A 27,165-nucleotide genomic window follows, 5' to 3' on the forward strand; every position below is an offset into this window, starting at 1 on the left:
TTTTATTAATATCTTATGAGATATTATGATATAAATTTAATATTATTATTTAAAATTTAAAAATATTTGAAATTATAAACGGATCGGATTAGCGGATCGGGTATCCGTTAATCCGACGGATACGGATTTGGATCGAGGTATCAATGATCCGCCGGGTTAACGGAGCGGGTTTGGATCGAATTTTTTTTTTTAGTAAACGGATTTGGATTTAGGTCGATCCGATCCAAACCCGGTCCATTTACAGGCCTACGCGGCAGTGGAGATCATTTTACATATATATTGTATATGTACAATATGTATCCGGTATGTGGTATACTCGGTCGGTACGGTATACCGACGGTATGCCATACATCATACCGTAGCCGAGCCGAATGAAGCCAAGCGGTACGGCTCAGCCGAGCCGAAATTCGGCAAGCCGAGTTTTCGGCCCAAATCGGTTCGGGCCGGTTCGAAAATCAGCTGGTTCGGTTGCTTCGGCCCAAAATGCCAGCCCTACATATAGGGGTGACCCAAAAAGGAAAAAAGAAAGAATAAAAATTGAAAAGAGACTACCAAGAACATCCTTCTGGGCCTGATCCATTCCCGAGAAAAGTATTGGCCGGGAAGCCCATAATCGATTCGAACCAAATAGAGTACCTGAAGTCCTAAACAGTTCATATCCAAAGAGTTTGCAAAGTATAATTTTATTTCTCTATAATTATGGTGTACAAATACATCGTTAACAAGAGAGAAGAACACAGTATATACTGTATACGTAAAATTCTACCCTCTTGTGGGGAGCATTTGTGAAAGAATATATTTACTCTAAGTTTGATTTGTTCTAATTTACAATATGTACGACAGGATACAGAGTCCTTGGTTTCAAAGGGCCTTTTGATCTAGCCTCTCATTCCAATTTAGGCAACGAATCAAGCTTCGAAACCAGTCCCCTGTTTGGTCACGCTTGTTGACTGTTGGAAGTGGGTGTTGGCTCATAGCTATTCGAACAGAGTCTCCCCTTGAGAGCTGCTGCCTTCTCTTCCCATCAAAAGAAACCCAGGCATTGCTTCGAGCATCCTCTGGAATCTGTCCGAAATGATGAATATGTTACCCTTGTAAATGAATAAAAACTGCTTGCTACAACATGACTAATTACCAACATTATCAAAAAATTGGGAGATAGGTCAAACTAGAAACATCAGTTCCACATTAGAAAATGATTTAACTGATAATCAATGCTAGACAGAAAAATGGGGTAAGGAATTTTACCTTTAATTCAAGGCTTGCAGAATCTGGAAGTATAACTGGTCTAAATGAGAGGGAGTGTGGGCAGATTGGCGTAAATAACATGCAAGGAACATTTGGATGCACCTGCATTTCATGTTGTCTAGGTGAGATACAGAATGATCTGGTCAAAATAAACAACCAGCAAGATATGAATATGCATGATTGAAACCTAACATCTATTGGAAACAAGAATCCAGTTTCATTCAATCTGTATGTTTCTAAGTATCAATTATCATAAAATGCTGACTATAAAACTAAAAAGCATTTTCTTACCATGGAACCTCCTGCAGCTGTAGAATAAGCAGTACTTCCTGTAGGTGTGGCTACAATGACACCATCACCTTGGACCTGAAATATATGGTATTTGTCAATAAATAGCATGGCAACGCCATATATGTCATGCCAGAAGTAGTCCGTATAATAGTTGCTATCACAACATAAATACATATGTATGTGTGTGTACTGTTTACACACAACTATGTGTAGAGAGTAGAGTATGTTCAATTGCTTGGTGCAGTAACCTTACCTTGGTTATAAGCTGGTCACGTTCATAACATTCAATCTTAGAAAGGTACGGATTCGAACCTCGATCAACAACTATTTCATTCAAAACATCAAATACCTTTCCAGGCATCGCTTTACCATTTCGAAAAATTTCACACCTGAGACGCATTCTGAGAGTTATATAAACACCATCACTTGTGTTATTTCCATGGATAACCTGTCTTAAGTCCTGCCTGTAGTCATCAAACTACATCAGAAGTATAAGATGGGTTAGACGCAGAGCCCTCTGTGAGAGATAATATAATTAAAAGATAGAGGCCAAGAAGCTTACAGTATGGGAAGTCAAAAATCCAAGAGATCCAAGATTAAATGATACGATGGGGGGAACAGCACCTTTGAATAGATTTGAAGCATGGAGTATTACCCCATCCCCTCCCAGACATGCCACAAAATCAACCCTCTCATGCAGATCACTAAAGACAACAATTTTTAATAAGGTTGAGGTGTGTAAACAACTAATTAGACGTTGTTAGAATTTAGTTACAAGTTTGTTACCCGGTATCTTGGGTGTAGAAGGTCTGAACAAATCCAAAACCTGGGATTCTAGCAAATACATCATGCACGTCAGGTTCCACCAGAACATTCATTTTCTCTTGGTAATACAAGAAGGAGACAACCTACACGTAGGAACAGTAAAATTGAGAATTTCGAGCAAAAGGACTCAGAAACCAAATAACCATAGATATTCAAATAAACTGACACAAATTCTAGTAATATATTCACCAATATATGTACAAATGAATATATACACACACACACACACACACACACACACACATTTGTCTGCATAGATGCTATTGAATGTTAAATTGCTTGACAAAAGATTCCATCTTGCAAAGAAGGTTCACAAAGAACATGTTTACCCATAATTTTCTTTTTAAGTTCCAAGTATAACCTAGCGAAGCAACCTCTATTACCGAGTGAACAACTTCATTGCATAAGTTGTTAGAGACATTCTTATGGTGGACTGGCTGTGTAAAATATGCTATGTGATGATCTATCCTTCAAGCGAGATATACACTCCAGATTTCGGGTTTTGTTGCCTTCTTCTTCTTCTCTTTCTCCTCAAGGGTGGGGAAGAGGGTGGGAAGGAAACAATTTCTATGTGTAAATCAATTCATACTGAAATGGAAGTGCTTACTCTAAACATGGCACAGGCAGACTCAGGAATTAATACATATTCTACTATCAGATCATATCATTGGTTAGAAAATGTTAACAATATAGTTTTCAAATAAATACTTGTTTGTGATATGGTACCTCTTTAGCTTGTTCCATAAGCTCATGCCCAAGCTTCTTTAACACTAATACTGTCTTTGGTGTAGATTTCCACATAAGCATTTGTTGCTGAGTACTTGGATGAGTGAAGGCCAGGGAGGATTCTGTCACTTTTTCTCGGGTACAAGAGAATCCATCTGTTCGTACTAAAAACATCTCTGCTTTCTTTCTTGACTGCACCCTTACAACCCCAGTTGCAGAAGCACACATATCTCCTTCAATTGATCCCAATTCATCATCACTTGAAACTAAAGGGGCTCTACCATTACTCTTCCTTTCCTCCTTCACTGCTTTAGAATGATTGTTGCTCGCGTTAGTAGATAAATTAGCGGCTAACAAGGAACCTTTCTCCCCTTCACCAAATCCATTTACAACTGCAGTTACAGAACCATTACCAACACCGGTCAAATACTTCCCATTGCCAGAAGCAGAGATCTGGAACTCTGGAAGCAGATGTTTTGCATCAGGTATCTCATTGGAATTTTCTGCCTCCACAACCTCCCGCACTGGATCAGTATCAACAATCTCACCTCTCCACATTATCTTAGTATTCATATACCTGGAAATTGGTAATACCTTCAACCTATTTAACTGATAATTAAAGTAAGTGAGTGGTGCAATATTTTCTCTCTCAAGAAACCTGGACATTTCTTTTCTTGAGAAAATATTGCAAGGAGGAACCTGAGCATTCAGGGGGTCAACTTCCCTGCAGAAGTTCACCAAAGGTTCACTTTCATCTGATTCAACTGATCTCAAACCTTGGATAGATATAAGGCTGTTGCAGGTCCCATTTAGATTTGCTTCATCCCTGTCTACAGAATCATTTTTTTGTAGCACCCCATTTGAACCATGAATTGTGTCCAGTGACTCGTTCTTCTTTTCAAGGAGGGAACTTTTCTGCATAGTTGAGGGTTTTTCAACTTCTCCATTAAGAGAAACCGACTGCTTGGAGACAAACTGAACAGCACGGCGAGTCAAGTGCTGCCTCCATCTGGAAACCATGGCAGATGTTCTCCAGAGACCTTCCTTGCTATGAAGATAGATTGGCTTTTTGCTGCAATCTGAAACCAAACTTGCTAATTTCTCAACCTGCTCCATTGAAGGTGCAGTCCCAACTTCAAGTGGAATTCTGATCAATTCCACCTTCCCTGATGCAATAGCATCATCCACGGCTGCCTGATAAATATTGTCTTTTACAATCTCTGCCCTAAGATCAACAATAGTTTTAAATCCTCTCTCCAGTAACCACTCCAGACCTTCTTCTGTTACCTGGCCACCCCTCCAAAACGCTACCTCCGAATCTTCGGACCTAACATCCTCTTTAGAAGAGGATAAGTAAACAGGAGTCCAATTAGCAAAAAGCGTATTGCACGGATAATCCTCCTCGCGTGGAAAACCGGAATCATAACACACATTCTTCAGCCTCTGAAGCTTCCTCCACACATCCAAGCTCTGCTCATCCCCAGGCATCAACCAGTCCTCAAGCGCAACGTGCAAGCTCTCGCAGCACCTCTTCAGCTCACTCCTGAAAACAGCAAGCGGAGGAAGCATGTCTTCCTCCACCACACCGACATCCACAACTCCCCGAAAGGAGCTCATAATGGCTGATCTTCCCGAAAGCACATCCTCCCTTGCTTTGTTCAACAGTGACATCATGCAACCAATCACAGACACAATCTTATCCTCCAAGAGCGGCTTTTCCTCCGATGGGAAGTCATAATAAACACTGCATACTCCGGTCACCGGATTGCACAAGGTCTCCATCAATGCAGTATGTAGTCGTTCAGCACTTCGAAAAATTCTACAATAGGCTTCAATTTCTGCAATATCCCCAGGAACAGGGCCAATCCTCCGCGACTGCGACGGATCATGAAGCTGATAGCCCTTCAAATTCAGTACCAGTGTCAAAGTCAGATTCATCAACTTTCTATTCGAATCATATACTCTCTTGAAACGAACAAAACTCGATTCAAGAGTAAATAGCAACAAAATTCAGAAACTTAATTGAGTAATCAAAGTAAATAGTGAGTGGGTTGAGACCTGAGAGTCCAAGCCGAAACTGAGAGAGAATGGCTTGGACAGCTCCGCACTGACGACGAACTTGAGCCGCCTCTTCTTCTGAATGTCGAACCCGAATCCGAATAGCTTGGCGGGGCTACCTGAGAACTGGAGGGGGCACAGATTGGGAGGTGAAGCGGCACAGCGGCTCATATCGACGGCGATGGCCACCTGGCAACATGCCACCATATAGGAATGTTGGTTTTCACAGCTCTCTGGGAGTTTTTATTTTTTGTTTTATTATTTTCCTTTTTATTATTGTGAAAGGAAAATGAAAGCATATGTATGTATGGCAGCAAAATGGCGGGCATCTGTTCTTGTTATTATCACTCATATCAGGAATTTTATTTTTTTGGTGCACTTAAATTTCTTCTTAATGACATTATCGACAAATTTAATTTCTTTTTAATTTTTTGTGGATAATTTGGACTTTTTTTTTTTTTTTTGGATCCTTCTGGGGACTAAAGTTACTATCTCAATCATCAAGGAAACGCAATCATGCCCACATAATAAACACTGGCTGTTTATCTGCACAATTTAAAGAGGAAAAAATAAAAAAAGAGCTGAAAATTCACTATAGGAATTAACGTTTTTAAGAAATTACAAAAATTATGAACAACTAATCTCCTTGTATGCTGGGAAATATCTCCGAGTCTTTCGAAAATTTTCCCGGTGACTGACTCCTAGTATTGAGCAGGCAGAATGGGAAGACCATATTTACATGAGGTGCTGCTTCAGTCAGTCTTTATACACAGGATCTACAACAGGCCTGGAATGCATCTACCAAAAATGCAGTTCCTATCAAAAGCCTCATCTTTCACAATTGGTAGCTCTCGCGTGTTTGCGGAAAGCACATAGATCAGACAAACAACTGCTGTGCTACCAGTGTGAGGTTCTCAGCGAACTGGATTTGATACCTTGAACCCTGCAGAGTGGAACTGCACTAGGAACTTGAAGCAGTCCTGCTACTACTTCGCGTTCGAACTCTGTCTATAAGCATTTGCCGGCCTGACAAATCTTCCTCATATCCAACAACCTGCAGGTGTGATTTAAGCAGTATCATGAGGATGCAAAACGTAAAGAAATAGGCTTGAGTTGAACGGAATGTGTCGGAAGTGCCACAGGTTACGCAAAGTTTATAGAACTCCCTTTCCTCATGGTACAAAAATAGAATTATAATGACTTGAAATGCATGGCATAAGCAACCAATCTTTAGCCAGATAAAAAACCACAAATGCAGTTGAGTTGAGTAAGAACTGAAACCTGCGAATCGGTCTGTGTTTCACTAAACTGATCATACAAGCCAGCAGTTTGTTTTCCAGAAGAATTGTTGATGTCATCTTTTTTCCCAGCACTGAAAATAAGTTCAATATCTGAGTCAAAATAGCAAAAACAAAATGCATATGCATGGCACTCAATTTTTCATGTAAAATCTAAGTTTGTAATCCATTTTATGCACCCTGCAGCATGATATTTGGGGGATTTGTCATGTTCTGAAGGAAGACATTGTCACTAAAAAAATTAAACTGTCCCTGGGATCAGAACCCCTTCACAGATTTGATAAGACACAAATACAGATCAGCTTCTCTATACAGAAGCCTAATTGCAAATTATTAGAAGATTAATGAGTATTTAATATTTATATATGAACAATTGCCAGAATAATTTCAACTGGCTAAAAGAAAACCAAGATTTTGTTAGTGAAAAACTGAAAATCCATGTTTCCTTATGCAAGACATGCTAATGAAAGGAAACAAATAAGTAATACATGTATATGGATTATGGATAATTTCACCTCTTTAACCAGTGTCTCGATAGTCCACCCACGGAGTGAGAACCCGGCAGGTCTTGACCAAGCAATTCACAATCCGATGCAAAAATCTGTTTAACAATCAAGGATTGCAACTAATGCAAAAGTTAAAAGTGCAAAAGTGGAACTTAGTGCCTATGGGTAAAAGGATACACTCTCTGGTGAATTCTGATCATGAATCTACATAGAAAAATAGACATAAATGAGAAGAGCTACTAAATTAAAAGGCCGCATAAGATTGATCAGGAACATTTTTACCTTAGTTGTCTGCTCCAACAAGTCCTCAATAGCAGAAGCTACATCAGGAACAACTTGGGATACTTCACCAAAAGTGTTCACTTTCTTGTCTCCAGTTATATAGGAAGGAATACTTGAACTTATCCCTGAAGAAAGAAGACCGCTTTGGTCAACATTTTCCAAAACCCTTGCCTTTTTATTGCAACTTGATGCTTTGGCTTCTTCCCTGATATTGTCATTTCTACGACCAATGGCTTGAGGTGGTGAGAAGCTCCGATCTTGTGATTGACTTGGACATTGAGATGGATTGCCTACAGATATCATTCGAACATCTTGTGTAGGATACTGACTTGTAGTGCATAACCCTGCCTCTCGATCTTCAGCAGTAGCTTCTTTAGGATAAAATTGGTCAAGAGCAATGACTTTATTCTGCCAAGAAGTCAAAGATTAAGAAGAGTTTAAGCAGAAAATTTGATACCTTAGCGAGAAATGATTTAATTAATTCCCACATGCATACTTGCACACTGGTACAGACAAGGATAATGCAAGCATACCTGCTTCACGCACTCATATAACCAGTCAGAGGTAATTCGGTGTATTCCCCATTTACAAGCAGCCTCATACTTACTTCCACTGGTAAACTTGCATAACAAATGGGTAACCTTCTTATTCAGTTTCTCCACAAATTTAGCTCCCAGTGTAAAACACAGATTTCTTAGTAACAGTCTATCTTTCTCTTCGTATTGTGAAACAGAAAACCGAAAGCTTTCAAATCCAGGCAACGGAGTCCGGCAGGGAAGAGGAGTATAGAGAACGTGATTACTAACATCCAGCAAGCATCCATCCTTAAATAGTAGTATTTAATCCGATTAGCATTTTCTATGAGTAGAATAAAAAAATCTGATTCACTAAATTAACAGCTAATCAAAGTGATTAAATACAGATGTAAAATGGCAATAGTATACAACAGCAGTAACAGATATATGGAACAGTTAAAAGTAATTCAAGACCTCTAGAGTCTACATCTTGGATTGTGTGGTAAAAATGCAGATGTGAATGACATAGGTCTTAGTTATATGGATCCAATGATTAAAATCAGCTTAACAACTAAAATATAAAATCAGCTTCATAGTGACCGATAATATAGGGGTTGAGGAAATCAAGATATACAGAAAGGGAAAGAATTGTCCCAATCTTCCTTGTTCCTTTAGTTATTTTGTACAGAAAGTGAACAGCAAGGATACGCAAAACAAAACCAACCCTTTAGTGATATACTTGTAATTCCTATCGATGACCCATACAAAATTCCAATTTAAGCTCCCTCTCCTGAAGCCACCTTGTTTGTGAGAGGAAACATTTTCAGCCTCAAAGCAAACTAGATTTGTTGTCCTACCACCCAAAATTCAAACTACGCATTCTAATCTAAAAGATGGAAGAAAAAGAAAAAGTATTTAGAAACAGTTTCTCTTGTCTTTTGTCTTCCTGATCAAGTGGCAGACACGATCAGATCTATGATGTGTGTCAAACATGCATTTAGTGATGTACTGTGTAATAGTTCTTCCAAGAACTTCTCAAGATATGATCATACAAAGCTAAGAACAAAACAAGTAGTATTGCAAGGAAAATGGCTATATACCTCCAAACATGACCGGATCCAGTGACTTGATACATATGTAGTTCGAGTAGTGTCCACAGATCTGGGTATCACACCATGACACTCAATAGTGAAGTGAGCCTTCTGTTTAAAATGAGCATCAATTACCAATCCTCCCCCTTGATTTACCCATTCAATAATTTCACCTCTCTGGAAATTCAATGAGAACAAAAACAAAATTATACACATATATATTATGAAATTGCAAGGATCATTCTAGTTCAGTATGTATTTAAGAATTTACCCTGTCTTCAGGAAAGGAATTTGAAAAGCGGAAAAATTTCCCCTTAAATACAGAAGATGGTTTGCCATTTTGAACACCTGATTCATGTTGTATCTTCTGTTGACCCCTTGTTTTGTCATGTAACTGGACCTTACTTTTATCCTTTATGACAGGAAGTTTATTCTTATCGAATGATCCAACTGCTTCTTTCACAGACCTGTCATCATTCCTATTTATTTCTGATACCTCCTCTCTATTTTTCTCCAATGAATCTATTCCAGTTGCCGTAGTCCTATTACCACATAACTGATCAGAAGGCACCCTCTGAGGAATAGTAGAAATTTTCCCTTGAATCATACCACTTGTACCTGTCAGTGCTCCTGGAGGAGAATGGAGAAACAAATTTAATAGGAATGTCTGCTTGAAAAAAATATATATATATTTGAAAGCATAAAGCTACAGCTACTATTGAAATTTAATCACATAAATTGTAACATATGCTGCCTTGAACAAATACATGACAGATAAAAAAAATTAAGTGCGCACTTTAAAGATAATAATTAGCAAACCTTTAGGGAGAAGTATATCACAGGCACTGTGCCTCTGGAGAACTGGTATCTCTTTCTTCTCACGATCACAATCTTCAAGCCAGGTGGCTCTAACCACATGAATGACACCTAAAGCTGCAAATCCCCTTACCTCCTTCTTTTCACTGTGGAATAATATAAGCATGTAAGAGATTGAAACCACTAGGTGTTTAGTGTTCTACCACAAAGAGAAACAGACTTACATTTCAGAAGGAGTTCCAACTACTATGTGTGTCAACCTGTCATTGAATGACATATAACGGGAGCCCCCACCTCTGCGAATAATATTAACCAATCTACGCATTTCAGAAGCTTCGAAGCCAACAAGTGATATTTTACATTCTGACAAGTACAGGTCATCGTCTTCAGACTGAGAATCATCAGCAACACAATCTTCAAGGGTCACCTCACATTTTGATTCCAAGGGAGGGACTTTGATATCCCCCTCTTTACAAGATAAAGGGGCACAAGAAAATGTTGGAAGCATGGTTTGTGAGACAGTAGCTTCTAGATCAGAATCCACAATCCCACCACAAGTAGCAGCTGTAAAATTTGAATCTGCAACCACCGATGGTGGTACAGCTTGCAACTTCCCACTACAGTTGCTTTGGCTATTTTGTGAAGCAAAGCAACCCTTTACAATCTTCTTTGAAGATAGAGAACCACCTTGAACTGGAAAGGACTCTTCACTGAGACAAGCTATTAATCCCCAAAAACAAAAGGAGAGTTGTACAGAGATTTCGAGGTCAGAATGTTTACACAACAAAAATGAAAGAAATCGAAAGCAAAACTCCATAAATTCAAAGGCTATAAAGCCATGGTAAAGCATTACCTCTTCTAGCAATCGATTGATCAAACCATTTCCGAGTTACAATATAAATATGACCCCACATTCGTGCAACCTTGTATTTATCACCTTCTGGAGCGTGCAAGCAGTCAAGAAAAACAATGCAGGAAGACTCAAATAACACATTAAGTTTGAAAGTCAATGCTGATGCAGACCAAGATCAAAACATGTTCCTAAATGGAATTGCAATAACAATAACATGCACGAAGAACTGACAAAAACTGAAACATCAGAAACAGAACAACTAAAACAGATGTAAATGATATTCCTCACTACAGAAATTGCAGGCCTAGATAAAAAATAAAAAAAATTAAAAAATTAAAAAAATTAAAAAAAAATGAAGACGTGATCTTAGACGAGCACATTAGCAACGAAAGTGTGGTGTTGGTTTATATTAAAGTGAAGACATGATCTTAGACAGCCCACTATTATAGATAATTAAAGGCTTTGCTTCATGAAGATGCTTAAAATGCAGGTCTATCCTAGAAAACTAGGAATATGATTCAGATTTGTGCCTTTATATTAAGCACCATAAAAGGATATATCACAAATCAAATGTGTGCACTTCCTTGTAAGTTCAGCAGAATAATGTCCACCATTTTCTGTGATAAGATTTTCAATCTTCTTCCGTTCATCTGAAAGAGACAAGAACATTAGCAACGAAAATTTACAAAAAAAAATATACACATATATATGTAATATAATATAACAACACACTTCTTACAGAAGAACAGTAGATAAACCTGATGGAATTCTGGTAACACAGATCGTCAAACCAGAAACAGGAAGAACCCTAAAGGATTCTTGAGGAACAATGCGATGTTCATTGCAGCATTGATATAACCAATTAATAGTAAGAACTGGCTTCTTCAATGTATTTACAGCCCACTGCATAAGAAGGGGGGAAAATACTAGTCATATATCTCCTTGAGATAAGAAACCTGCCATAACTCACACCTTTTTCAAAATTTACCTTTTCCTTAAACTCTAAGTGATCCATCAGAACCCAAATATATAAATTTTTACCAATGATATATAACTCAAACACCACCTCTAAAGTGACTGAGAGAATTCTGCATCTTTGGATTCTAGTTAGAAGTGACTCAAGTACAAGCATATCCAAATTTTACGAGATTAGGTATTGTGTGGCTTGGTACATCAGTTCTAACATTTTGTTATTGGCTGAAATGTACCTAAAATTCAAATTTTAACAAGATTGATGCAGAAAGAAATCAAAAGTTAGATTGTGAAAAAGAACAGTATAGTTACTTGCCTTGTATTTTGCAGCCAAGACATTCTTCGCAATGACAAAGCTAACATCCAAAGATGTTTTAGTATGTAAAACTCCCCCCATTGATGTTACTAAGTTCTTTATCTTAACCTGCAACGCAATTATAAACAAAATCAGTAACCAAAGAGAGAGAAAGTTATCAACTAGTAACCAGAACGCTCCTAAAAATTGCTCATGCTATAAACCTGATTAAACAGGGATGAAGCTACCAAAAGAAAAAGAAAAACTATATACAGAGAGAGAGAGAGAGAGAGAGCACGTTCCAAAATGGTAAAAGTAGAAGAAAATTGAAAATGAAAGTAGACTGAAAAACTTTATGAAGGAGAAATAGCAGATATAGAATGATTTGAAATTGGATTTAACAACTACAACTTTATTTCAGTCAATCAAGATAAATTTAAAATGAGTGATCATCAAAGATAAGTAACAGGTGTTACTCCTAATACCACTATATTCTTCAGCAAGTCCAAAAACGAAAAAATACATGCACATACCGCAGGCGCAATACCTTTTCATCTGCCTCAAAACCAGAGGCAAGTACATTGACACCATCCAATGCTAGGCAACAAGTAAAATTTTGTTTAGGCAGAGACCTATGCTCGTTCGCACAAGAAAACACGCATTGAGGACCTGTCCAACCATCAGAAACACATGCTCAGGTATCAGCACTATTTCCCAAAGACCAAACTGAACTCACGAGTCATTCATACCACTAACATCGAAACTTATAAAGTAAGTTCCCAAGTTCCATGGTTTAATTACTAGCCAACTGAGCTTCCACTTAATTGTTCACTTCAAGTTCGGCCATCTATATGCTGCTTAAGTGTGACTAAATCGACTCTTTGATTATTCAGAACCCAGACAACAGTAACATTTCTTATATAGCTTTCTTTCCCAATCACGCAATGGTCTAATAATCACAAACCCTAATTCCTAATTTGAACAGTGGATTTCCGAATTGGCGCAACAAACTCATAAAAAGCAGCCAAATTGGGAAAACCATACCTAGCAGTTGGCAACCCTTGGCTCTGAGATCCTCAAACTTTTCCTGCAAGGCCAAGAAAAGAAATACAAATCAGAAACCAAGTGAAGGTGGAAGCGAAAATACGAGAAATTGAGAGGGGTGGAATTGATTACGTGATCGGAGGAAGCGATGACGTGGTAGTCGTCGGGGCCGGTGCGCGAGGGATCGGAGCAGAGGACGACATTGGCGCCGTTGAGCTTGAGAGCGTCGTGAAGCGCGTCGAAAATCTCCGGCGGGACCAGCTTCCGCGACATGAAGACATTGGCGCCCTTAAACGGCGGCGTTTGGAGCATCGTGGGCGGCACCCGCCGGGGAGGTTTTGAAAATTGAATTGGGGAAATTGAGTAATGGAAGTTGAAGTGAATTAGGGTAATTCGAGTGAGAGCGGTCTGTGAGGCTTTGAATTGGGGAAGGAAAAAGGAAAGGGGAGAGAAGAGGAAAATAAAAAGGCGGGAATGCTTGATGGAGCTGCCGCCGTTAGATAACCTTTTATTTTATTTTATTTTTCGTTCGGCTAGTAATTTTATTACACTACGTAATTATTTTTTTGTTACAACTTGTCTGATTAACATTTTTTTTTTTTTTTTTTGATTGGGGGTGAGGTAGTAGGACATCTCGGTTACGTTAGCAAGTTAGTAACACACTAGCTAATTCGGACCTAGGTTCACGAGGGTATGCCAACAAAGACGAACTAATCCCACACTGCAGGCGCACAAATCCAAAAGCCCCTCAAACCAACTGGTGAGAGTTGAGAGTCGAATGCTTGAGATCTAGTTTGCAAATAATCAATTGAATTTTCAAGCTTTTCGGTTAGAGATCGAAACTAAGTTCTTGGCATTATGAATTGATTTTTAGGTGTTGAGACTTCAAGCGTCTACTTTCTAGTACTATATACCACGAACCATATCCGATTGGCAAAGAGATGATAACTTGAATGTAACTTCCTCTTCCTTAATGATTTTGTCTCCGACTTCTCTCTCCGATTCCAAACCATATGGGTTAAAATGCCCGCTTCCAAAAACTTGTATGAAACTAGTCTGCATTGGTTAATTTTATTGTATTGGCGAGTCATTGTCATGCAGTAAGAAAAATGGTGCAGTGAATATCGTTGTTCATTAGGAACATGGATCATCAAATTGAATAGGATATATTAAGAACACAATATGACACGCTGAGAAAGACGATGAACTACATTGCACAAGAAAATTACAGCTTTTTGCTATCTCTATTTAAATCTGAATCCCTAATCCATAAGCACCATGTAGTAACATTAATAATTACAAAAATGGCAACAATCAGTAAGTCACAATGAATGAAGCCAAACCAAAGAAGAAAAAAGAAACAAAGAGAAAAAAATATGAAGGCTCTGTTACACAAACATTCTTATGTTGTAAACTTCCTAATTAGGCTATATTATGTCAGCTAGACTGCTCAGCGCTAGGAAGGCCGGTGGATTGATGGTTTGACTTATGGGGTACACCAACCGCCTGCTTGAATGACTTTTGTCTTTCCTCACCTTGTTGGGAAGGTAATTTTTCTGGCCGTATCCGAGTTTCATCCAACTCTTGATCTGGCTTCCTCTTCACCTTTTTCTTTACCAATGCACCATCTGCGACCCTCGTGTCATCAGGGGAATTACTTGCACTTCCCTTGAGCTTCTCTTGTTTAAGCCTATCAAAGCTAGGACCGTTTATTGGACTGGGTATCCTCACAGCTGCTGTTGTACCTGATACAGGCTTGTTTCCTGAACCATGACTGCCAGGTTCAGTTGCCAATCTCTCTCGTATATACTGTTGCTGGGGAATTGAACTTGCGTCAACTCGAACAGACTCCTCTAATTTTGGAGTCAACATCTTTTTCCTCCTCATTTTCTCCTGATCCTGAAGAAAAGTTTGAGAAAGAAATTGTCCACATATCAATCAACATAACTACTTTCAGAGCATTAGATACCCACAATGAGAGAGGAGTAGGAACAAGAAAAATAGAAACAGTAGAGGTAAATGTCCACACAAAAGTTACATTACTTCCTGTACCCATATATCCAGCAATAAATGTGCTGATCTAATATTTGTTCATCTCATATCTAGACCAAATGATTATATGAACAACTTCATCCAAGCAAAAATTGGAGACGTCAAAAATTACAATTAAATGCATGAAAATAACTGGGGGTTTTGGATTCAGGATCTAAGCTTTACATACTTTATTTTGGCTGTATCGCTCCCTCCGTCTATCTTTTGCCCGACAAATTGCACTTTTGATGCCATGATTGTCCATGAAACCACTAGGCCACAATCCCGCTAGCTGTTTCACATAAGATTAACATCAGGAAAGCTTCAAGAACATTACCAAACAGTGAGTAGCAAATATTACATTACAAAATGACAGGCCTGACAAAGACCAACCAGATAGGTCATAGAATTTTATATTTAAGGGAGTGAAAAAGCAAAATCTGAACTGCAAACCCTAAAACAAGGAAAAACACCCTGAAAGATACCTCAGCATAGAGCTTTCTTATTTGTGGACCTATATCTTCATCCAGCCCCTAGAACAAGAAATAAGGAGCAGATAATTAAAACAAGCCGAAAAGAAGAAACAAAACTTTCATGAACGGAAATTGCGAGTTTGAATCAGTACATCAACATAAAGGTCATAGAGGTCACAAATCTTGTCCTCTAATACAGGATCCATGCTCAACTTTCTTTTAGAGACTTCTTTCGCTCCAGAGGCTATTTCTTGAAAATCATCGGAGGCTCCAGCTTCTTCCAATGCCTGAGAAGATAATCATTCTTTTTACATTTGTCTCACATGCAGAAGTTATTCTAATATTGGATTTCAGACATAATACAAGCAGCAGAAGGGAACGAATAAAAGTAAAGAAACATATTATAGCAGAGGACCAAATATTACTCCAAAGGCAGTAGGATGTACTGATCAACAAACAAAGGACAGGATTTCCTGAGAGTTTCACAATTCTAATTGCAGCAAAGACATGGTAAAAATGAAGAAGTGTGAGTAAATAGAGTAGAAGGAAGCAACAAAGACAAGTGGCAACTAGCAAGAGAAAAAAAGCTGGGTGATACAGACTGACCAAGAACTGTACACAATTGATGCCAGAGCCCCAGAAAACAGAATGACCTTTGAATGACAAAGTCAATGCTCGATGTAGATGGAAGACGGCAGTAGAGAGCTGTGAATGTAGTTTCATCTTTGGTTTCAGTTATTTAAAGCTTTTATTGTGTTTCTTAGTTAAGGGTTAGTGTAGTCTTTTCCTAAGGTGTAAGGTTTCTTATGCTGGAGGGTTTCCTCTCTGTATATATATTATCTCTTTGGCCTCTGCTATGATTAAGCAAGCCACCACTTTCTTCTCTCTTAACTTTTGGCTTGCCAAAATCTAACATGGTATCAGAGCTCTCAAAGGAAAGCAAACTGAATTTTCCATGAAGGCAAAGGGAATTCACTAGATCGGACAAATGTCCAGAGCCAAAAACACATTGGCCTTAGAGCTCGAGGAGAAATGTGATATGCAATAGAATAAAAAGGATACCATATCATGACTTCATATAATCCAGATAACATTATATAACTTGAATAATAGTCTACATATGATTATTCCAGTTCCATCAATCATTGATCACCATTCACCCCACCAAAAAGGCATCACAAACTAAACACAACCAGCAAGGCTGTGCTACACATACCTTAGACTCCAAAGAGGATACATTTATCTTAACCATATCTATAACTTCCTTCTTGATATGTTGAAACCTGTCATCTTTCTCCTTTTTGGCTGATAGACCCATACTAATCATAACCTTTAAGTTTCTCTGCAGCAAAAGAAAAAAGCACATATAATGGCATCTTAGACAGAAACAAGAAGTCTAGATACATAACAACCACACATAAAAACTCTTGTATAACCATATCATGAATGGCTTTACTATGTGTGTCATATCTCTGTCATTGTAACACGAAGATTTGTTTCTCCCTACAGAACATACCTAAGAATATCCTTTAAATAAGAAGAGATACATCCACCACCTAAAGGGTCGATCTAATATTATTCATGTCTAAGTAAACAATACTTGGAATTGAACTTAGAATCCCAAGTCTTCTTGCAAATTTATGGTTACAAATATGACCCCATAGCAGTATCTAAATGACCCAGGAGCTCTTAGGCTGGCTTCCTAAATATAACCAAAGTGAAGGCCAATATGGATGCTCCATATTTGTCAAAATGCAGTACCAGTTCCAGACCAATAAGCATATTTAAGTCATATAATTAACACTGTAAAAATTTAATCAATTCAGAGAGTCCAAGCTTTTTCATTAAGAAGCAAACACAAAAAAATTAAGTAGTGTGATACCTTTAACGTCCTGAGCTGTATTAAGTGGCCAAGAATACTCATAAGCCGGTTAAGTAACTCTTTTGATATTTTTCCATGGCTAGCCTGCTGCAAAAAATAGAGTATGTGTTGAAACTTGTGAGTACAAAGCTGTAATAAATCACAGCAGCAAGAGTCTAATCAAAATAGCTACTGAACGTACCGCTAGTCTAGCAACTTTAGCAAGCTTCATCTTTATTTCTCTAGGCAATCTCCTTTTAATTGCTTGGGATGAATTATCTCCGTCTGCATTCTCCATAGCAGGTGGCCTTGCTGAGATTGTCATTGTAAAACAGAATACAAAATTATTAGCAAGTAGTTTCCTTAAATCAGTATCTATAGTCTGAAGAAGCAACTGAAACAAATGCAAAATTATCACTTAAGACAAAAAATAGGATGGAAAATCAAAGGAATATTTCTTACATTCTGCAACCATCCGCTCCAACTCCCTAATAGCCTTTTCAAGCATCGAACCCTTGGGCCTTACACTAGAACCCTCCTTTCGATGCAAATGTGAAGTTTTCTGTGCAATGCCAATTTTCACAATTGAAATTACCCTAGCTGAGAAAAGTACAAGAAGGAAATATGCACATGCATCAAAGGAACAAAGTTGGGCTGCTTCAATCTTATCACACCTCCTGTTTACTTGGCCCACACAGCACATTACTTAAAGAGAAACAATCAAATTGAGAAATAGATATATATCAAAAGTACTCACTGTAGTTGGAACGGAGTACTTCCCGTCGGAGAGGTTAAGGTCAGGCAGTTGACGGATCCCATTTTTCACTTTCGCCCGAACTGATGATTCCAGCTCATCAGTGTTGCTAGATAGTCTACCCGGCTGGGTTTTGGTTTGCGAATAAGCATTTTTATCATGATACTTATGATACGATGCATCAGAGGACCCACCGGCATCTTTAAATCTATTACTCGAGTCCTTAGGAAGCAGGATTCCTGACTTAGACTTATCAATATCCTTCACCTCTGCTTGCAGTGCAGAAGCATCTCCATCCAATGCTTTCAAAGGAGAAGGATTCATAACTGTTTTAGAATCAGCGGACTTTTTAGTGGATGAATAACCGGAAGAATTCAATGGATTCTGAAATTTCACATCTTCACGGTGTTCCGTGGTTACAGCAATAGTAGTGAGAGCAGTTGAGTTCTTTGCAAGTCCCGATGTAATCTTTGCTGCGGCTGTCTTACCTAACTTTGCTTGTTTATTTGGCACGTGACTGTCATCAGTTTCACCGGGGCTCTTTGCCTCTTTTCTTCTCCTTTTCTTTGGTTGCTGGTTAGGTAATGCAGCAGTTGTGTTTCTAGGGACAGGGAAGAAAACATCAGAACTTAATCAGATAAAATTCTACAATATCAAAAATAATATATCAGAAAATTATATACAGAATGAGAAAAAAAGACTGAGGAAACCTACATCCGTTCTAGTTGGCCCCTGTTAACAAAGAATCCGTCATGTTTTATAGCTGAATTATCAACTTCAAAATATTCATCCTGCATAACACATAGTGAAGGAACAATAGAAACATATTAGCACAGTTGCCAGGCCACTATATACATGAAAAATCAATAGATAGAGATACCCACCAACTCAGCATCATCAATAAAAGAGTCCTCAGTATCATACTGATCGTCATCAGGAATATTTTGATCTTCATCGTCGCTACTATCTTTACCCTGTATTCATAAATGATTATATAACACCAAGTTACACAAAAGCCGATGAAACTAAGAGCCAAATAAGCAGCATTACTAACGCTAGAATTAAAATACCATATATAGGCGCTCAATCTTCTCAATCACAGCACTAAAACGATTCGGCGCAGCTTCATCTTTCCCTTCCTCTCCCTCTCCCTCTCCAGAAGGTTGTACCTAGAAAATGTGATGCTCAATTAATAAAAAAGATAAAACTATCATCACGGTGCATCGTATAAACAGTTGACCTTATCGAAGAATTGCCATCTTAAGACTAAAAATGCAGATCATGCACCAAATCTGATATATAGCCATGACATGAACTTGATTCCCTCCATATACGAACACATTTTAGATGAAAATCCTAATTTAACAAACGCATTCCCAACTTAGAATAACTCATAGTCTGAAGACAAGCCATAAGCTACACCAGCAAAGTCCATAACTAGAAAGAGCAAGCCATTAACAAGTTCACCATAAGACCCCCAAAAAAAAAAATCAAAATTCACTGTAAAAAAAAAAAAAAACTACACAAACTCAGCAATTTAATTACAATGAATAATGTACGGAATCACCAAACTTTTCGAATTCAAGGGTCTCACCGGAGCTATACGAGACTCGAGGCCAGGGTGAGCGTTGGGGGGAGGGTCAGGGGCAGTGGCAGTGGGCGGAGGCAGGCCATTGACCTTGTTAGTGTCCCTGACGAGTTTCTTCCAGGAGACTATGGTGGTCTCGCCGGGTCGGAGCTCCACCGTGAACATTTGCCGGTCGCCGGCTTTGAGAAACGAGGTGGAGGCCCTCGAGGATTCGGGGCCGGCCTTCTGGTCGTCCATTGGAGAAGAGTCGGAGAATTCTAGGGTATAATCGGGATCGGAGATTGGAGAATTAAGATTGGGGGAGAGGGCATTTGGGGGACCAGGTAAGCCCTAATTAGATGAACTTCTCTCTCTCTAGATTAGAGAAAGTGAGAGAGAGAGAGAGAGAGAGAGAGAGGGGATTTAAGATAGGGGAATTCGATTGGGCGGGATAGCAGGGGGAATCTTTTTGTGGAACTCTTTTAACTGAAAATTTTTTGAGACGCTCTGTGTGCTTTGAAACTTTTCGTCTTCTTTCTTTGTTTTCCCGATTAAAAAAAAAAACGAACTCTGAGGGAAGAGGATCGGCCGGGTTTGTTCTGGCCCGAGTCCGGGCCCGACTTGGTTCTAGGTTAAATCTTCCTTCGGAATTTAACACAAACCTTTTGCTTCAAAGTGGATCATAGGTGTAGACTAGATAATGTTGCAACAAGAGCGTGGAATTGAGACTCCTAAAGATAATGTCACGTTTTAAGTATACAGAATGACTAAGTACATTTGCATTTTGTCTATTTTTTAAGTGTCTTGATATTGGAACATTTGGCATCTAATGAATTATATTTTAAGTTGTGTGCCATTTAGCCACTGATGTTGAAATTCTCATCAACAATCCCTTCTTCTTCCCCTACTATCTCTTCAACACCTCTCAACTCTTTATGATCTCACATGCGATGATTGATCTACGGTTTGTTGACATTATAGTGACCCGCTATAACCTAAACTGTAATTTACGGGAATAAATTTCACTTCTAATTCAATTTACACATTTAGTTAGTGGATTTTTTTCATCCATAATCAACGTGGTTTTCAAATTCAAATCTCCAAGATCACTGAGGTAAAAAAATAAGTTTTAAATTCGGTCAACTCATAAAAATTAATAATCTCAAGTCTCAACGCTTTGAATTTTATTCCAAAAATAATTCAGTAATTTAATATTTTTACGTTTATAATGGATATGGCGCGCTGACAAGTGTTGAGCTCACTCCTTCAGTCCTCACTTGCTCTCATCCAAAAAACAAAAACCCGGAAGCGCCATGAGAGCCACCGCTCTCTTCCTCTCTCCGCCGCCGCCGCCGCCGCTCTTCACCCACAAACCTCTCTTCACACCCACCACACCTCTCCTCCTCCACTCTTCCCACCCCCTCCCTTTCCGCTCCCTCAAACCCAAACCCGCCCTCAACCGCCCCTCCTTCCTCGTCCGCGCCGACGACGGCGACGCCGACGGAGGCGGCCCCGACGACTACGACATGGACGTTGAGGAGCTCGAGGAGGTCGACAACAAGAAGGACTTCGACATCGAGTACGACCCCCTCGCCGGCGCCTCCGCCGCAGTCGACGACGCCGCCGCCAACGGTGATGTCGACATCGCCATGGTGCCGAGCAAGAGCTTCGTGTTCACGCAGGGCTGGGACTCCGAGATGGTGGTGGATTATCGGATCAACGAGGACGAGTTTCACAAGATTAGTTTGCTCGATTGCGATTTCTTTATACGGAAACCGCCGGACCCCGATAACGACGTCTTCGATTTCAGAGAGGTCTGCATTTTAATTTTCATATTCAAATTTTGATTACTGGAAAAAAAAAAAAATTCTTAAATTTTCAAGCTTTATGATGGATTTTTTGTATATGATTTTTTTTTTTTGAATGTAGATGTATGTTACTCCTCCGGATACAGATGTTTATGCCATTCCTAGGGTTTTAGCTCCAATGCCTGACAAGGTACTACTCTAAAATTTATAATTTAAATCAAATTATTAAGATTTAGGGTCAATTTAGTATGGTTCATTACTTCATTAGTGATGCTTAATTTGTTTATTCTTTGGTTGCTGCACATGTCAGTACATTCGATGCGCCCAGAGTGAATTTAGCTGCTACAATGTGACGGAACCGCCCATTGATGCTCCTAGAGACCCATTGTACAAGACCGAGAGGGACGTTTTTAAGGTACGAGTGAACTGTGTATGTTTGGTACTGTTTTGTACAGCTATCAATGGGAAGGATTGATGCAACTGCATTTTTATTCCCTGAGAATGGTTCTGGATGTAGAATTAAAAAGTCTATAAGTATAGTAGACACAGTTGGTCTTTTTCAAGATTGATAATTTTGAGTGTCCAAGTGGATTGGTGTTCTTATTTTTCTGTGTTCTTTGTAAATGGGCGTCTTTTTCCAGCAATTGCATCACTCACTAGGCTGCTTTTCTGTTTCAGGTTTATTTGACAAAGCACTACAGGAACCGGCGCTTGGGAGACCCTGATTTTGTACTGGATTTTGAAGAGATTTATGTGATTGATTCCAAGACAAAGTCTATTAGCAGAGCAAAAGTCCTGGTGAGAGTTCTATGTTTTATGTTTTGCTTTCAAAATTGAAATTTGACAGGTTATATCCTAAATCATGCCCTTCTAAATTTAATACTTTTAGGGAGCCTTATCAGCTTAGATGAAAGTCATGAAACATAGTTTTTGGGACGGTGAGTTTGTGAAAAAACATAACAGCATTGCCTATAATGCTTGTGTGAGTTAAGAGTTGACCTTCTTGTTGGGGATTTTCGTTGAGATCAGTACAAGTTGGTATATTGTGAAAACGTGGATATTTTAGGTCCATGCTTAATCACCCTGTGTCTTCAGATTGACTACACCGAGTGGGTTTCTAGTCAAGGTCAAAAAAAATAATTATGTAAATTGCTATTACTGTGTAATAGTTGCCACTACACTCTGTGTTGTATGATTATTCAGTAAGAATATCATCTTAGAATCTGATTTCGTGAATGGTGATGCGTACACTTCATGTAGGGTTCATTACTTTGTTCTATTTGCCTTATGGAATTACTTCATGTAACTATGTTCAATTAAAACTTCATAGTTGCCAACTTGCCATGCGACTATTCTTCCCTATATTTTGACCTATGGAACCAGTAAGGAAAACTTCCATAGGTCGTTATAAGTTAGGCAATGGAGAATTGTGGCAGGATATTTTTTTTTACTTGGTTAACGCTTGGATGTCGTTATAAGTTAGAATTGCACTGAATACCATTAGAAGTATTACACCGATGGTTAAAGATATATGTCTACTCAGAAGTTAGCTTTCTTATGCTGGATGAATGGTTGTTATGGCTTCTATAGGTCAGTGTTCCGGGGGGAAGAACCAGAGATAGAAGACATGATCTGCTTGTAATACGTGACAATGGCAACTCCTTCAGAATAGTTCATGCGGTAACCCACTCTGATCCAACTCTATTTCTTTAAATAAACTTCATTTATGGATTATCTGATTCGCCGTTTTGTATCCTTTCAGAGTGAAAAAGATGATCCCACCACAGTGATAGAGAGGGAAGAGTGGAATAAGACCAGAAAGGACATGGAGAGACATCTTAGCAAGCTACGAGATTTCCCCGTTTCAAATTGGTTCTAGTTAATCGGCCGAGTTTAAAGATTAGAACGTGAAGATTACAGAATCTGCAAATCTAGTGATGTTGAGATTGGTTAAGCTCAATATCAAATTGTCCTTGTGGCTGATATGTTGGGAAGCACTTGATGTGCTTACATTTTTGTAAAGTATGTAGAATTAATCAGCTGGTTCTGAAATCCAAGTTCCTTGGTGCTGAGTTTTGGTAAGCAATTTTATTCAATTTGCCAGATGTGTGTTAAATCAGACAAAAACCTAAAGACATAGTTAAATGAACTCTCCTGATTAGTGACTAGCTTAATGGAGAAGAGAACCATTGCAGCAAGGATGGGTAATAGTATAAAGGGCTGAAGTCATAACTTGGTAACCTTTAATCGTATGCTTAAACTTGGTAACAGGAAAACAACAGGGTAGGATTATCTGGAAAGACTAAACGGACAAATACCGCTTGGCCTAATCTTAAGGGGCTGGATTATAAGATTTTTGTAAGAGTTTGGAGCTGTATTAAAAAATTTAAGTATGGGGAGGAGTATTGACCCCGTCTTCTTTTTTATGAGAAAATACTACAAAGTAAAGTTCGAATACAAAATCCTCTTAGGCAACCAAAGCCAAAGAGATCAAAATTGAAAGCTTGAAGAGCATACAAAGGGAAGGAATTAAGTTTTAGATCTTGTGACCATGATTAGCTTTCGTATCTTCTATGAAATTGGTCGCTCCAAAAGTTGTCAAAATTATGATGAGTTGAAAGATTCTGACGGTAAAGATGTGTGTGTGTGTGTGAGAGAGAGAGAGAGAGAGAGAGAGAGAGAGAGAGAGAGAGAGAGAGAGAGAGAGAGAGAGAGAGAGAGAGAGAGAGAGAGAGAGAGAGAGAGAGAGAGAGAGAGAGAGGGGGGGGGAAAGTAAGCATCAGGAAATGAAACTTATTCCTTTCATGTGTTTGAGATACAAAAGGAAATGAAATACTTTCCTGAATGAAGGGAAAATAAAGGGAAAAGTAGTTCTTTCCAAACTCCAAAATAAATCACTTTCCCCAATTCTTTATAAGCTCACAACATATTATTTTATGGGTAAGGTTATGGTATGTTAGAGCAACTCCAACATATTCCCTATATCTTGATTTTTTTCCATTTTAGGGAAAAATTTGGATGTTTTGCTCCAACAGATTCCTTATAATTATCCCTAAAATAAAGATAGTGATGAGAGAGAAAACAAAATTCCCTATGTTTACAGCAATCTATAAGGAAAGGATTTAGAGCAACTCCAACAGCTTCCCTATCATTTCTGTAGAATAAGGAAGCAAAAGTTAAAGCTTTAGCATCTTTTTCTTCTCCAACTCCAACAGATTCCCTATTTTACAACAATCTCTAAAATCTCCATATTCTTCCTTAAAATTTTAGAGATTGCTTTAAATATAGGGAATTTGGTTTTCTATTTCCTCACTTTCCCTAAAATAGAGAAAGTTATAGGGAATCTGTTGGAGCAAAAGAGGCTATTTTTCCCCTAAAGTGGAGAAAAATCAAAATATGGGGAAATTGTTGGAGTTGCTCTAGGGAATAATATGGAATCTGTAAAATAGAGAATTTGTTGGAGTTTGAGCAGAAATTTTTTTGGAGATTTTAATTTTTGCTTCCCTATAATAGAGAAATTATAGGGAAGCTGTTGGAGATACTCTTAATATTTATCATACATCAACTATTTTTACCACTTTAAGGACTCATTTTACTACTCGAGGACTCATGTGGTAACTAAGAAAATTTACTACTTTAAGGACTCATGTTACCACTTGAAGGACTAATATTACTATTTTGAGGACCCATTTTACCACTTTAAGGCAATTGTATGCATGTCATACGTAAGTTAACACATTGTAGAGTTTCCCTTATTTTATTGCATTATTTACAAAAAATTTAACAACTTTCCTAATAACTTTCCTTATGTTACATCAGAGTTAAAAGTTTTGATAGAAAAGACAAAGGAATTACATTCACTTCCATAAACAAAACGAGGCCTAAGAGAATTATGTTTTTGATCATTTTAATAAATCTTTTGTGTGACTTACTTTTCGATCACATATCAACATCTCGATCACTCAATTTGTATGACTCCGTGAATATATCACTTAATTTTTTAATCAAATTGATGACCGTTAAGATATGGAACTAGATTAAATTAATAGACGAATCAAATTTGTTCAACCTGAACCGTTCATATCTATAATTGTAAATCACAATTATGAATGTCTTAACGATTATCAATTTAGCTAAAACTTTGCAAAAGTAATCTACTACTAAAAACTAAATAGTGAGCTAAGCTACTAAAAACTCTTGGAGCTATCCAAACAATGGACCCTACTAAGATTACTAGCTTAGCTGGTGAGTGGCAAAATCATGGTGTGCATATAAGGGATTCAAATAAAGCTGGAAATGTTACAGGTCTCCAAAATCGAGTGGTTTGGATAGCTCCAAGAGTAGGGTCTCTAAAGATGAATTTTGACGGGGCTTGTGATGTGAAAAATGGAGTATGTGGACTGGGTGTGGTGTTCAGGGATCATCAAGGGTTGTTAAAAGGGGCTTTAGCTGTTCCACAGGTGGGCAATATTCCTCCCAGGTCAGTAGAAGCCTTAGCACCATTACATGGACTCCGCTTTGCGATCCACGTTGGATTCTCAAACCTGGAGGTTGAAGGTGATGCTCTTTCAGTCATCAATACTCTACATGATAGTTCTGATGATCTAAGTTTTGAAGGTCATATTATTGATGAAGTTAAGTCTTTAGTTAAGCCTTTTCCCATTCGCAGTTGCCACTTTGTGAAGCGGGAAGGCAACAAGGTTGCCCACCGACTTGCAAAAAAGGCATTAAAAGTTAGTCAACCTTTGCTTTGTTTGGAGTCGGGGCCTTCTTGGCTCCATCAGTCTGTCAGTATGGATTTCCATTGCGAAGTCTAGTTGGATCACTATTCGGGTAATAGTCACCGTGTCGGTGTACTTTGGCCGAGTATTGTTCCACAAATCGTTGTAATATTTCATTATTAATGAAGTTCTTTTTGATCAAAAAAAAAAAGAGTTTAAGGACGTCCTCTCTTGATCCTTTATATATATATATATATATATATATATATATATATATATATATATATATATATATCTGAAGGAATTGTGTCCTAAAACAATCATTTTGATGTAATTATTATTGTAAGAGTTAATTACTGCTTACTCCCTATACTTATATGGTTTCGTCGTTTCAGTCCCTGACCTTCGAATTTCACCTAAAAACTCCTCGAACTCTCAATTTCCTCCCAATTGATCCCTGCCGTCAAGCCCCGTCTAAATTGTTTGTTAAATTGCTGACGTGGCATCCATTTCATGCTGAAATGTCTGTTTTACCCTCAATCCATTTCATCCATTTCGTTTTTTTTTTTTCCCCTTTTTCCTTTTGACCTTTTCTCCTTCCACGCTCTCTCTCCTCCTTTGTTTCTCCCCGTCTTCTTCTTCCTTATCACCGACAATTCTGAATCAGCGAAAATCCAAACCAAATCCCTGACCAAACCATCCTCAGATTCTTTCCTTCCCCAAAACCAAACCAAATCCCTATCAATACCAACCGCAACCTAAACCAAACTGATCAAATCCAACAAAATCCAAATCTTTACCACTGCTCTTCTCTTACCTTCACGAATCGGTCCAGCCCGATCCCGATTTCCCATATGTCTTTGCAGGGGAGGTGGCCGGAGCGGTCCGAGTCGCGGCGGAGGACGAGGAGGTGGTGGTGGAAAGACGGTGGCTTTTGCAGATTGTGATCGGTTCAGAGCCCTGAGCGACAAAACCGACACATCCAGACTTGAATCGAACCTCACATGATCTGCCTTCATGCATGTTGAGAGCCCCGTGCCCTAACGCCGCCGCTACCACCACCATCTCCGCCAATCCTCAGCCTCCAAAGCCCTAAACGACGACACCCGGCTCGATCGGTTGAAGCTCGC

The 27,165-nt window shown here is 38.6% G+C and overlaps 4 protein-coding genes across 8 annotated transcripts; 1 reads left to right on the top strand and 3 right to left on the bottom strand.

Annotated features, from left to right (window-relative positions):
- Positions 1-667: 667 nt before the first annotated feature.
- Positions 668-5,454, bottom strand: LOC133741384 (NAD kinase 2, chloroplastic). Its single transcript, XM_062169294.1, has 8 exons — positions 5,149-5,454; positions 3,091-4,992; positions 2,326-2,447; positions 2,102-2,243; positions 1,793-2,017; positions 1,540-1,614; positions 1,249-1,350; positions 668-1,065 (listed from the first exon to the last, which is right to left on the bottom strand). Exons 1-8 carry the CDS (start codon positions 5,353-5,355, stop codon positions 862-864), a joined length of 2,979 nt encoding a protein of 992 aa, XP_062025278.1. The 5' UTR covers positions 5,356-5,454; the 3' UTR covers positions 668-861.
- A 264-nt stretch (positions 5,455-5,718) lies between these two features.
- On the bottom strand, positions 5,719-13,284 carry LOC133741385 (uncharacterized). Of its 3 annotated transcripts, XM_062169295.1 has the most exons (17): positions 12,953-13,283; positions 12,821-12,863; positions 12,324-12,445; positions 11,798-11,905; positions 11,268-11,412; positions 11,068-11,159; positions 10,510-10,603; positions 9,881-10,376; positions 9,660-9,802; positions 9,112-9,470; positions 8,850-9,017; positions 7,768-8,058; positions 7,235-7,642; positions 7,130-7,156; positions 6,962-7,047; positions 6,430-6,520; positions 5,719-6,202 (listed from the first exon to the last, which is right to left on the bottom strand). In XM_062169295.1, the coding sequence occupies exons 1-17, from the start codon at positions 13,130-13,132 to the stop codon at positions 6,110-6,112; spliced, it is 2,946 nt and encodes a 981-aa protein (XP_062025279.1). In that variant the 5' UTR covers positions 13,133-13,283; the 3' UTR covers positions 5,719-6,109. The 3 variants fall into 3 exon arrangements, with proteins under 3 accessions (XP_062025279.1, XP_062025280.1, XP_062025281.1); XM_062169296.1 differs by lacking the exon at positions 7,130-7,156 and having other exon boundaries at positions 12,953-13,284; XM_062169297.1 differs by lacking the exons at positions 12,821-12,863; positions 12,953-13,283 and having other exon boundaries at positions 12,310-12,447.
- Positions 13,285-14,003: 719 nt separating this feature from the next.
- LOC133736976 (ubinuclein-1-like) lies at positions 14,004-20,121 on the bottom strand. Of its 3 annotated transcripts, XM_062164602.1 has the most exons (14): positions 19,534-20,120; positions 19,010-19,108; positions 18,824-18,913; positions 18,654-18,730; positions 18,428-18,540; positions 17,943-18,265; positions 17,648-17,747; positions 17,388-17,497; positions 17,207-17,293; positions 16,541-16,666; positions 15,477-15,611; positions 15,337-15,384; positions 15,042-15,143; positions 14,004-14,719 (listed from the first exon to the last, which is right to left on the bottom strand). In XM_062164602.1, exons 1-14 carry the CDS (start codon positions 19,762-19,764, stop codon positions 14,258-14,260), a joined length of 2,103 nt encoding a protein of 700 aa, XP_062020586.1. In that variant the 5' UTR covers positions 19,765-20,120; the 3' UTR covers positions 14,004-14,257. The 3 variants fall into 3 exon arrangements, with proteins under 3 accessions (XP_062020586.1, XP_062020585.1, XP_062020584.1); XM_062164601.1 differs by having other exon boundaries at positions 17,207-17,290; positions 17,943-18,540; positions 19,534-20,121; XM_062164600.1 differs by having other exon boundaries at positions 17,943-18,540; positions 19,534-20,118.
- Positions 20,122-20,752: 631 nt separating this feature from the next.
- LOC133738704 (PLASTID TRANSCRIPTIONALLY ACTIVE protein 6, chloroplastic) lies at positions 20,753-23,405 on the top strand. The gene is made up of 6 exons (XM_062166287.1): positions 20,753-21,320; positions 21,436-21,504; positions 21,625-21,729; positions 21,993-22,112; positions 22,905-22,994; positions 23,077-23,405. Exons 1-6 carry the CDS (start codon positions 20,820-20,822, stop codon positions 23,191-23,193), a joined length of 1,002 nt encoding a protein of 333 aa, XP_062022271.1. The 5' UTR covers positions 20,753-20,819; the 3' UTR covers positions 23,194-23,405.
- The last annotated feature ends 3,760 nt before the right edge of the window (positions 23,406-27,165 follow it).

This window comes from Rosa rugosa, chromosome 3 (assembly GCF_958449725.1).
Source record: "Rosa rugosa chromosome 3, drRosRugo1.1, whole genome shotgun sequence".
Lineage (NCBI taxonomy): Eukaryota > Viridiplantae > Streptophyta > Magnoliopsida > Rosales > Rosaceae > Rosa > Rosa rugosa.